The sequence below is a fragment of the Elgaria multicarinata genome, chromosome 7 (assembly GCF_023053635.1).
Source record: "Elgaria multicarinata webbii isolate HBS135686 ecotype San Diego chromosome 7, rElgMul1.1.pri, whole genome shotgun sequence".
Lineage (NCBI taxonomy): Eukaryota > Metazoa > Chordata > Lepidosauria > Squamata > Anguidae > Elgaria > Elgaria multicarinata.
This window is the reverse complement of record NC_086177.1, coordinates 29,372,607-29,384,641: the sequence shown is the minus strand read 5'-3', so window position 1 is coordinate 29,384,641 and position 12,035 is coordinate 29,372,607. Positions and strand designations below refer to the sequence as shown.

Sequence of the window (12,035 nt, the reverse complement as noted above, 5' to 3'; positions counted from 1 at the left end):
ATACCGCTTTCATACCACTTTCATAGTGCTACAGTGTATCCTGCTTGGTGTGGCTCCTACCTTTTATATACTGTTTTCATTGTGCAATATCCTGCTTGGTGTAGATTAGGCCAAGATATTGAGAAAATGTAATGCTTGATTGACTGCATCACTTTAAGATCAGAGAGCAATGCCTTATTTACTCATCAAGCTTTGCCAAAAGCAACACTAGCTAAATTGCAGGTACTCAAAACTTCAATTTCAGCCATATTTGAAGGAATTTTAGGCTCTGAAAAAAAGATCATTTGCAGCATGTTTTTCCTGGGAACACTGCAGTTACAACCTTTTGGCAACTACTCATCAGCAAAAAGCTTTTTAAAGTAAGTTTATTATGACTACCCTTCGATATAATTTTTGTATAGTTATTATTTATATCTATACGATTTGTAAACAGACATTTACAGAATGGGGAAAGTGGCTGGTCTTCAAGAAGGAACAAAAGGCACTCAAATTATAAACAAGTGAAAATAAGTGCATAGAGAAAAATCAAAGATCTATATTATTAAATTACTCTAAATTATGTGACAGTTTCTTCTTAATCCAGACATGCATTAGTCTTATTTTATTCCAAGAAGAAGTTCCATTCCCAGCATATAATTCTGGCTCGACACAGGCCTCTATTTCTTCCTTATTTCAAAACTGATACTTTATTATTCCATGATTTCAAAATCTAAAACAATTTTACTTGGTCTAAATTTACGGATTCCTGTGTTATGAGCAGCAGTTGTGACCCTTTCACATAACTGTAATGTAATTATTACAGAAAAAGACGAATGCATTATCTGTAACAATTGTGTTTGTCTACTTCATAAGAAGCTTCTTCCTGATAGACAATGGATGCTGGGTCTTCCTCTTCTTATCTACTGCAGAAAGTTTCACCTGCTTCACTGGTTGTAAGGAAGGGTAACAAGTGCAGACTGTCTAGCTTGCCTTTCTACCTCCTTCTCTCTGTTCGACCAAATGATTTCACTTATTTCTTATTCATTTTGTTTTTAAAAAATTATATATTGCTTCCCATTTAAAAAAATCCTGAAGCTGTTTACAATAAATTATAAAACAATATATCATTATAAAATCATAACAACATTAAGACAAATTAAAGATTGGGAAAAGGCAGGGTGATATTTCAATAGTATCCACTTTGTGGGGATTTTATCTTGTATGCTGCTTTGAGAGGTTTACACTCCTAAATTTTAGAAATTTTAGATAGAGATAATAATTGTTGAAAGCACATAATCATCAGTGCCTGACATATTTGAGGCACATGGGAGGAGTAAAAGATGGAAATATCACTGAAAGGAAGAACAGTGGCGACACAAATAAAAGACCTGCAACTAGAGTTTCTTCATACTGACTGGGCAAGGAACGTACAGACTTACAGCCATTTGTGATGCAAGCCAAATGTGCCAATGGAAGGGCTACCCCACATTATCCCTCAAACCCCTCCCCCCCCACATTCTTTGAACGCAGCAGAGGTTGACAGAACTCCACTTAAAGTCCAAGAAAAAAGTCTCTAAACTTTCCAAGCACCAATTCCTAGTGGAGAGAGATTTAGAGCTGACCGATGACCGATCTGACCTGGGGTGAACCTTCACCTCACAGGTTAGCTTGGTCATCTCTATTATCCTGCCAAGAATATTCTTCTGCCATATATGCTGATATGGTAGCCATCATAGAGAACACTTTAGGGCTTTTATTATTATAAGTCTAGTGACAATCAAGAAGCTATGCAAAGCCAATTTATATAACTTATTATACAAAGCAGCTTTTATACCAAAAAAAATTACTGGCAGGTAGCCATGACAGAGAAGGAAAGGCATAGTTATGAACCGCCTGTAGTCTGAAAGTTTCTGTTGTTCACATTACTTTAAAGCAGGAAAGCCTCTTAAAGTCTTTTGATCCAAGCTGTCATTTGTCAGGGAATGGGGACAAGACAAATGACTGTAAAACAACGCAATTAGATTTCCTACCTCTAACAATGTCTTACTTGACTCCCATGACACATTTTTTTCTGTTATTCATTCTTGCCATGTTAAAGTAAACTTATAGGCCACTCAGAAACAGATGAGTGTAATCAGTCCCTTATAAATGGTATCTTTTCACCAAAAGAAAGCAAATAGCTTTGCCTCCTCTATAATAACCGTTTCTTAAACTTCATTTATTCATTAAATAGTTTATATAACGCTTAATGAAGGTCAGGCTCAGGGAGCAATAATTATTAATTATTAATAAGGTCAGGCTCAGGGAGCTTTTAATGCACCATGCGATTATTAAAGATTAAGGAGAATATTGTAGTACTATATATTTTAGTAAACAGTGTAGAAACTGTTCTGTCAATTGAGTTTCACTATATTTCTGTGATGTTAATGATCCTGTAAAATTGCAGGAAGAAACATTAACAACCTCAGATATGCAGATGACACCACTTTGATGGCTGAAAGCGAGGAGGAGCTGAGGAGCCTTATGACAAAGGTGAAAGAAGAAAGTGCAAAAGCTGGGTTGCAGTTAAACCTCAAAAAAACCAAGATTATGGCAACCAGCTTGATTGATAACTGGCAAATAGAGGGAGAAAACGTGGAGGCAGTGACAGACTTTGTATTTCTGGGCACAAAGATTACTGCAGACACTGACTGCAGCCAGGAAATCAGAAGACGATTACTTCTTGGGAGGAGAGCAATGACAAATCTTGATAAAATAGTTAAGAGCAGAGACACCACGCTGACAACAAAGGTCCGCATAGTTAAAGCAATGGTATTCCCCGTAGTAACCTATGGCTGCGAGAGCTGGACCATAAGGAAAGCTGAGCGAAAGAAGATAGATGCTTTTGAACTGTGGTGTTGGAGGGAAATTCTGAGAGTGCCGTGGACTGCAAGAAGATCAAACCAGTCCATACTCCAGGAAATAAAGCCAGACTGCTCACTTGAGGGAATGGTATTAAAGGCAAAACTGAAGTACTTTGGCCACATAATGAGAAGACAGGATACCCTGGAGAAGAGGCTGATGCTAGGGAAAGTGGAAGGCAAAAGGAAGAGGGGCCGACCAAGGGCAAGATGGATGGATGATATTCTGGAGGTGACAGACTTGACCTTGGGGGAGCTACGGGTGGCAACGGCCGACAGAAAGCTCTGGCGTGGGCTGGTCCATGAAGTCACGAAGAGTCGGAAACGACTGAACGAATAAACAAAAAAATATTTATTGCTTCCCTCCTGATATTCATTGTTTTACACCTCTTTCTACAATGATGACAATGACTGATCTAAGCAAAAGTTCAATGAAGTTTTAAAAGAACTTTACATTGAGCAATGGGGGAGGGGGGAGCTGTTGTTGGAAGAAAAACTAATATTTACCATATAAATGGCTCCTGTAAGACATAAAGGAGATATCTGGATTGTCACCTATGGATTTAATATACTCTAATACATATTTGTATTTTATATCACACGATGAACATATAACATATTTCTGGCTATGGGAATAGTCTAGCAGCACATCAAATTGTTAAAGTTGTGATGTAAAATTGCATTAGATGGTTATGCCGTTCTCAAAACCTTATTGTGGCAATTCAGGCTAAGGCTTAACTTACATCATTAATGCTTTTCAGTACTATAACTGAATTCCTCAACATTAATTTTCAAGAGTAGTATCCATATCTCTATAATAAAAATTAGACCTTGACTTCCTTTTTGACTAACAAATTCCAGGGGGTAGAAAAGCCTATTTCATCTAGTTTAATTAAACTACTTGAGGTTTAGCATTTTAGGCTACGATAAACAAGTTTATATGTACATGGGAGGAGGGGTTACGACATTAGTTACTACAGCCACAGTTACTGCAGTGCCTTAGAAGTAACAAATGTAGCAGTGTAGTGATAAACTATGAAGTACAAGCACTCATCATGACAGTCTCCATAAAGATGCCCCAAGCAAAGTCCAAAAAATTGAGGCAGTGGTGTTGATCCATATCAACAAACCTGTTTTCATCTCGTCCAGGAGCAAGACTTTTGTAAAGCTAGTGGGGTCTCAATTCCCCATTCAAGTCCGGGCCACCCCAAACCGCTTTGCATTATAACACGGAACAATATATTGCTGTTGGGAAAATTCATTTACCCAGGTACTGTGAAGATTGCAGCTAACCTCAGAGATAACAGAAAAGTCTGAGGTGGGTGGTGGTGGCACATGAGGTCAGCATTCCTGCTAATTTAAAGGTGCCAAAACTGTGTTCTTGTAAAGCCCTTGCTCCAGTACATCACTGTATGGGGATAATTTAGCTAAGCCTTAGAACATATGTATTTGCAGAGGTGGCTGGTGCACACCGGAGCTGGGGGGGGCGGGTGGAGGACAGGGTCACCACAAGTGGAGCCAATGAGTCACCAGAGGTGGACCTACGTTCTGAATCTCCAGCAGCCCATACAACAGAAAATGGAAACTGAGGTACACGAACATTAAGATTAGAAGTGGTGTGTGTGTGTGTGTGTGTGTGTGTGTGTGTGTGTGTGTGTGTGTAAAATCTACACAGCTATACAAAAGCACTCCTTTGGACCCACATGCTCCTGTTCCAGCAACAAGTTCTATTTGATGTGGCCCAGCACCAGTGCTGCAGTGGGTCTTCTAGTTTATAGCCAGAATCTGATCAGAAGTGGTCCAGAAGGCTTTGGGCCTATTCAGCCTGTGGAATGTTGGAATCAGTGTCAGCTTATCTTTGTCAGTGTTCTCAGAGGGAAGCAGGGGGAGTTACGTTACTCCCATCCAGCTGCTAGCTTCAACTTTGGCGGGGAAGGATGCTGGCAGCCTCTCTGTGAGAACCTAACCAGAGATGTGTGTGTATATGTTTGGGGGAGGAGGTGTTCAGAGGCGTTACACAGGTTGAAGCAGGGCAGAATGGAGATGCTTTGTTTGTGCCAGGGCCTTGTTGGTGGCTAAAATCCCTTATCAGTTACTTGCTCAGGAAGAGGGCTATTTCAGCCGCACCTTCACTTTTAACAGGGGCCCTGGCTAGGAGCCTTTGCTAGGAATATTCTCGTCTTCACTGGCCAAAATTCTCTCTGTTTGGACATACTACTGTCTGAGGCACTCTTCACTAGAAATGTAAAGATTACTATTCTGTCCAGCCTCCAATTGCCCTTGTTTCTAAGAAGTGCCTGAATGACAAAGCATGTACAAAGAACATTTCAGTTTTCAGGAAGCACGTTATCACAATTTGACCTTTCACCTCTCACACTAAATAAGCTTTTTAGTGTTGATAAAGTTATGAAAATGGTGAACAGCTCTTTAGCAACTAAGAAAAAACATTAGTTACCTCCTTTCCAGAATTACAAAATTTGCAGACATTTTACATTCACTCTGGCCACAAGGGCATCAGTCTTGTTCAAAGTGTTCCATTGACTGCTTTTGTTCCTGTTCTAATGGGAACAGAGGATTATGCATCTTTCACAGAGCGATCTTGTTCATGGGAAACTGGCATGTACACATGCATATGCACACACACACACACACACACAGTTTCTAAAAGCAAAGACTGCAAGTTAGAATCACAGGCTCACAATGTCCAGTGGGATAATAAATGTTTGAGAGAGAAGCATATGACTGGAAACTCAGTGGGAAGCAGTCTTAGAGCTGGGTAGAATGTCAAAGAAGCCTTAGAGATCAAAAGCAGTGATGAATACTGAAATCTTTCTTCTTCCCCCAAACCATAACACTCTCTTTATAGAGGCAATCTGACCTGAAAATTGCTTCATATGAAATCAAGCTTACTCCCAGTTTAAGAAATATCAGAAACTATACAAGAAATTGTCAGGACATTATTGAATTAGTTGAGTCAGGCTGTAGTGTAACCATTTTAATTAATTTGAAAGTAGATGTTATCAATACGTAAAGTAAATTTTCTTGTTTCACACAGCAGCAAAGGCTCTGAATGGTTCTCCCAACTTAATTAACTTTGAAACTCTAGTATTTTTAGATTCATTCCTGCATCAGTGTAGACTGCACTAAAATTATATCTCAATGACTAGCAGAAATACTCTTGTCTGTCTTGTTGTCCAGGACTGATGGTGGTGAAATTTAAGAATCCAAAAGTAGTATTTTTGACTTTTTGCTGCCATTCAGAAATGGAAATAGATGAATAGCAGCTGAAAAAAATATTTAGATGCAGTGAGAAAGGAGTGCCAATAAGAGCCAGCCTTGGCCCATTTTATTTTATCCATTTTATATATATCTCCAAAATAAGTTCTACAGTACCGAATGTTTTGTTTCCTATCTCTTTTGCACTTTCCCCCCACCCATCCCATTTCTATTAAAAATGAAAGGGGAAATTGGGAGACAGTAATTGAAAGTAGGATGTCACTTTTTTCTTGTGTGTTCTTTATTCAACAAACTCTGAGCTTCTAAACAACACAGGAAAGAGGCTACTAGATTGTGTCCTTAATATGAAACTGGCACAAGGTGGGCTAAATGTGATGTTATTAAGATATATGTTAAAGCCACGAATGGGAATCAGTTAACTCATCTTTTTGATAAAATGGAAAGTTCATAATCACTTTAATTCTATTATAGTTACAATGTTTAGATGTCTTTGTAGATTATGATATTTATTATAAAGAAATTTTGTCTTTTTCTATGTTGTGAACCACCTTGGGAGATTAACCCTGAAAATTCACCTATGAATACTAAAATAATTGTGCTTTGAATTGTCTGCAAAAGAAATAATAATTTTACATGTGAACGCTTTCATTTTGGAGGTTTAGAATCTACTCTTTGAGTAATTATAAATACATTCCTGTTCAGATGTACACCAGGAAAGTAACAGAAAATTTTCATATATATTTCTTACCTCTCCTGGGACTCTCATGGTTGAAGAGAATTCCATTCACAGCAAAGAGATTGTAGGCCTCCCTGAAATTTACCACAATCCAATATGCGTATAGTTTGGCTGCCCCTGAAACAATATTTGGAACATACGTATTGAGAGAATTGCAAAAGTGGGCATCACACACACACACACACACACACACACACAAAGAGAGAGCCAGGAAAGAATACCTTCTAAGAAATTTATTAGCATTTGGTCACTGGGCTTTGGATATCTCATTTCTCTGTTTAAACAATATCAGCACAACAAACAGATGTGAAACAAAATAGCAACAGTACTCGCCAGCAAATGTTAGGGAAGTTCTCTCATTTATTTCCTGTCACAGAAACAGTACAGTTCATATTCAGATAGCATTTTTTAAAACAACAACAACACCAACACATAGGTAGAACTGTGAAATACACCACTGGTGACCTTCCACCAAAAAGAGATTATTCGTTGGGAGGCATGAGAAAGAGAGAAAAATCTGTGAATTTAATCTTTAACTCTGCAATTAAAGGAATGTTAGGGAGTGTAGATGTCAAATTTCTGGGCAGGAAAAAAGGAAAAGAAAAACACTTTAATGCCTTCATTTTAATTTTCTGAATAAAAGCATTCAGGTCAAATAAGCCAAACCTGTAAACTGCTACCTGAGCAAGTAAAGGTTTAGAATTGGTTGCAACCCTTTATTGCACTTCCATTTGCTCCATATAGGATATTGTTATGCCTCTGCCAACACAAGTCGTTTTGTGCTTTATGACAGTCATGTGTACACAGAATCAGGATGCAATACATGAGCAGGCCTATATACTTACCATATGGTGATCTGGGATAAAAAGGAGTGGTCTCCTTTTGGGGTATTTCCTGCACTTTCCCATAAAGTTCACTTGTTGAGGCTTGGTAGAACTTCACAGAATTTATGAGACCACATGTCTTGATAGCATCTAGTAATCGTAAAGTGCCAATTCCATCAACATCAGCTGTATATTCTGCTAAATCAAAAGATATCTGAAAACACAAGGAAACACAAAGAAGATAAAACACAAACTGCAAGACTGAATGTCACATAATTCCATCTTTTTGAATAAAACTGATGTGTATGTATGCATGCTCCATCAGAGAAATGAGAAGGCATATCTCAAATATCTTTGCTCTGAACTATTTCTTAAGAAAAAACTGGATGGGTGTGTGGCATAAGGCCATGCTTTTATGTCCAATATGTAGAATGCTATTCATTATTTGGCTTTATTGGCACTCCGTTTTTTAAAGAATAATTTAAATATCATGTTTCTTCTTTTTATCTTTCATATTTTGTTAATTTTTCTCTTTATAAATTTTGGACTGACTGTAAATTTTGGCTGCAAGACGTCCCAGAAGGGAAGAGGGACGTTGTGGCACCATTTGTTTTTTCTAAGAAGAAGAGTCATGCGGCCCGATCTGGGAAAAAGATAAGCAAAAAGACAACAAGAACTCCGCACCCAACCCCGCCCCTGCCATCCCAGGGATGGTGAAATTGCTGTCACCCCCACCAAAAGGGCATGGCGACACACAGCTCTGTCCCCATTTGAGGGCCCAGGAGCCCACGCCACACCAGCTGCAGTCTTCAGGGTTGTCCTGGGACCGTAGAAAAACTGGGAAATCCGTGGTTGCACTTATCCCAGGGAAAGTCTCGGTCATCCCCGGTTGACCCTGGGATCCCCTATGTGTTATTTGGACACACAGGGCTGACCTAGAGACGAGCCTGGGATATATGCATGATGTAGACATGCCCAGAGATAGTTCTTAACAGCACATCAAAGATGCATAGCTTGCAGAGCTGTTGGAAATTCAGCAAGTAGAGCTTTCACTATCACTGTATCTCCACATGAAGCTTTACTTCCTAAATTTCTGCCTATTCAACACCTTTTAATTGCACAGGAGCTATGTCAGATAAAGGTAGTAGCTTTACTGCACATCTCAATTTCCCCTAAATCTACTGAAAGGCCTCACAAGAAACTAAGCAGCTCAACAGGGAGTTGGACATGTTTGCAAACTTTCCAGAAGTAGAAAATTAAAATTTACAGTCAAAGAGCAAAGGATTGCTTTTTAAAAATTCTACTGCAAAAAGTGGTAGAGATGATAGACCTGCAAAAGGCTGGAGACCCTTAAGCAAATGGGGATTTGTGGAACCTGGATTCCTGAGAAATTGCTTTTATTAAAAACAGCACATACTTCAATGGCTGTAGAAAAAACATAAAACGAAATGTGAATGCGTTCTCTATTCATTGATGGGAAGCCATAGAGGTCATTAGGTGGCACTTCCAAGTTGTCATAGCTGAGTGGAAGAGGTCATGTTTGCATATATGAGATCCAAGGGGTGATCTATCTTGCTGTGCCCCCTGCATATTGAGTTGAGGATTCTTTTTAAAGGCTGTGAAAAACAATTGTCTGAACTATGAGAACTACTGCCACGCAGATTTGACAAACCATTTACTGAATCAGTATAAGGCGGTTCCTTATACTTCCTACAGCTTGTGGACTGGCCACATGTACAGTTTCCCATAGTTCCTCTTCCCTATATCCAGTTTTTGGTAGCATCCAATGGTGTCATTCTGCACATTCAAATAGCTTTGGTGGAGCTCTGTTGAATCTTTCAGTTGTGCAAGCAATTGCACAACCCATTGCACAAGTATAAATCACAAGTGTAATGCACAATGGGTTGTGCAACCAGCACTTCTGCAAACATAACTTTAGTTGGATTCCCTTCTTGGGCGTAGTTTGGAACTTAGTTTCTGCTAGCCCAGTGTCATCTGCTCTAACAGAATGAAACAGTTGGATACTGCACAGCCCTGTTAAAATTTGTACATATTATTTAATATATATTCTCCAAGTCAGATACTGAAATGTGTAGATAATTTTCATATTTTTTTCACGTAGAGCAGAATTTCGGTATATCATAGAATTACATATGAATCCACAAAAGTGTTATTAGCTTGTCTACTCACACACACCTATTTTACTGATCTTTGGCATATCAATAGCTACACTCTAAATTTACAAAAACTTTCCTGACTGTTTGACTGAAGCCAATTCTTTCTTGCTATAGATGTCCGAATGAGCAACCATTTCAAGTCCTCTATATCATATTTCCAAACATGGGTGGAATAAAACATTTATTTAAACATAATAAATGGTATATGAACTTCTACCAGAAAAAGAAAGTAAGTTATATCCAGCACAAAGTTTGTCAACTGAAAAATATATCATCACTAGTGGGGACTTGCAACAAAATGTTGTGATGTTTACTTAGCACTCTCAAGGCTAGCCAGCCCTAAATAAAGCACAAGCAGGAGTGCTGTAACATTTTACCATGCTATTATTTGGGGCACATGAGCTGTAAATATGAGGGTTTTCTACCACTATAGCACTCCTGATTTGGGTTTGGCTCAAGTCCCAAACAGGAGCACAAAAGTGCTACAGCACTCTTTTTCAGGGCTCCTGCTACACTGAACAGAAGTGCTAGAGCACTAGTAACAGTGCCCCTGTTCAAGGGCCGCTGCTAGCTCTGAATCTGTTAACTGAGTGCTATAAAGCAGTACAGAAGGTTTTAGGAAAGGGGGGAAGCGTGCACAGCTTTTTCCTTTCTGCCTCACACTCACTCCCGCAAACCTTCTTCCTTCTGATTGATAATGCAATAAGATGACGATTTAGCACTGTTCTCCAGAACTGTCCTTTAGTCCCCAACTACTTCAAGAAATTTCCTTTTATATTGCAACTGATGTCACTATAGGCAATTTTGGTACTTGCAACTGGCACCAAAGCTTAGCACTTCAGTACTATAGTATGTGGGGTGGGGGAGGAGGATTTGAGGAGGACAGGAAAAAGAAATATATGCATTATTTCTGTTTCTCTCTCCAGTTGCTCCCCACCCCACTTTCTATAGCAAAAAGCTGCTGAAGTGATCAAGTTGGACTGGTTGTATAGCCCAATGAAAGCAAAACAGTATAAAGCAGGGAGGGAAATAGTTTTACTTCTCCTTCTATGCTTTATGGCAAAGTTTTTGGTGACACTGAGGTGTAACTGAGGTGTACTAATTTCACCTCCTCCAGGATATGTGAACCTGTTAAGTGGTCTGACCCCTTCACAGTTTAAAGAGTCTTTAGGTGGGATTCACTAGGTTAAGAGGTGATTTTCTATCTGTCCCCACAAAATGATAATTTAAACTGTGAAGGCAGTAGAGACCTTAATTGGGCAAAGAATCATGAGCAGAACTGGGGGTCTAGGGATGCATCCATCATAGCATGCATCCTCCATTCCCAACTTCTCTGCCCCATAAACTTTGGGTTGATGGAATACAGGCTCCTTGCTTCCCTTCAGCCTAGCCATCATCCAGCAGCCTAAGGGCAGCATTTATTTGTAGTACTCCAATTATATGAAGGTGGGGTGGCCTCAATATTTTTCTGGTCCCCCAGTTATGAAAAAACACATACCATTGTCTGTGGCTAGTTTCATTTGGATGCCATATTGGTCAACACAAGATCGTTAAACAAGGTACCAACTGAAGCTACATGGTATAAAGCTAATAGTTATTGTGATTCAACTTAACAAGAAATATTTAACGAGCTCCGTATTAGAACAGCTAAGCCAATAGCAATAAAAAGAGACATCTGTGCTATCCAGGCTCATGATGACATAGTAGTAATAGAGCCCTTGGTTGACAAAAGGTCATAGCACTTCTTGTTTTCCAAAACTTTTTGTGACATCAGAGTATATCAGAAGATGACACTCATGGCCTGTAAACATGCTAGTTTGAATGTAAGACAATCAGATGCCAGTCACATGGTGAGGTTAGAATCTCCTCATATGAGATCTTACGTTCCGGTAAAGGAGCTGAAACTGTTCAACCATCTACCATTTTTCTGGATCACTGGTTATCTGTGCACCTTTACTATTAATCTCTCTTCTCACAGAACAGCTCTCATAAAGGAATGATCAATTTTTACAACAATAGCATACCAAAGTGGAGATGACAACAAGGAGGAGAAGGTGGGATACTTACAGAATGTAATATTTCAGAATGGCTATAAACTTTTGTTACAATAATCCTAAGCATGTTTATTCAGCGCTAAGTACCACTGACTTCAACAGATCTTGCTTTGTAGTAAAGCACACTT

At 39.1% G+C, this 12,035-nt stretch overlaps 1 protein-coding gene across 1 annotated transcript in view; it reads right to left on the bottom strand.

Annotated features, from left to right (window-relative positions):
• GMDS (GDP-mannose 4,6-dehydratase) overlaps window positions 1–12,035 on the bottom strand; it is a 352,937-nt gene that overhangs the window by 237,299 nt on the left and 103,603 nt on the right. The window contains exons 5-6 of the mRNA XM_063130302.1: window positions 7,698–7,890; window positions 6,865–6,969 (exon numbers count right to left, since the gene is read on the bottom strand). Of these exons, the coding sequence (XP_062986372.1) occupies window positions 6,865–6,969; window positions 7,698–7,890 (298 nt within the window). The remainder of the gene's footprint in view (window positions 1–6,864; window positions 6,970–7,697; window positions 7,891–12,035) is intronic.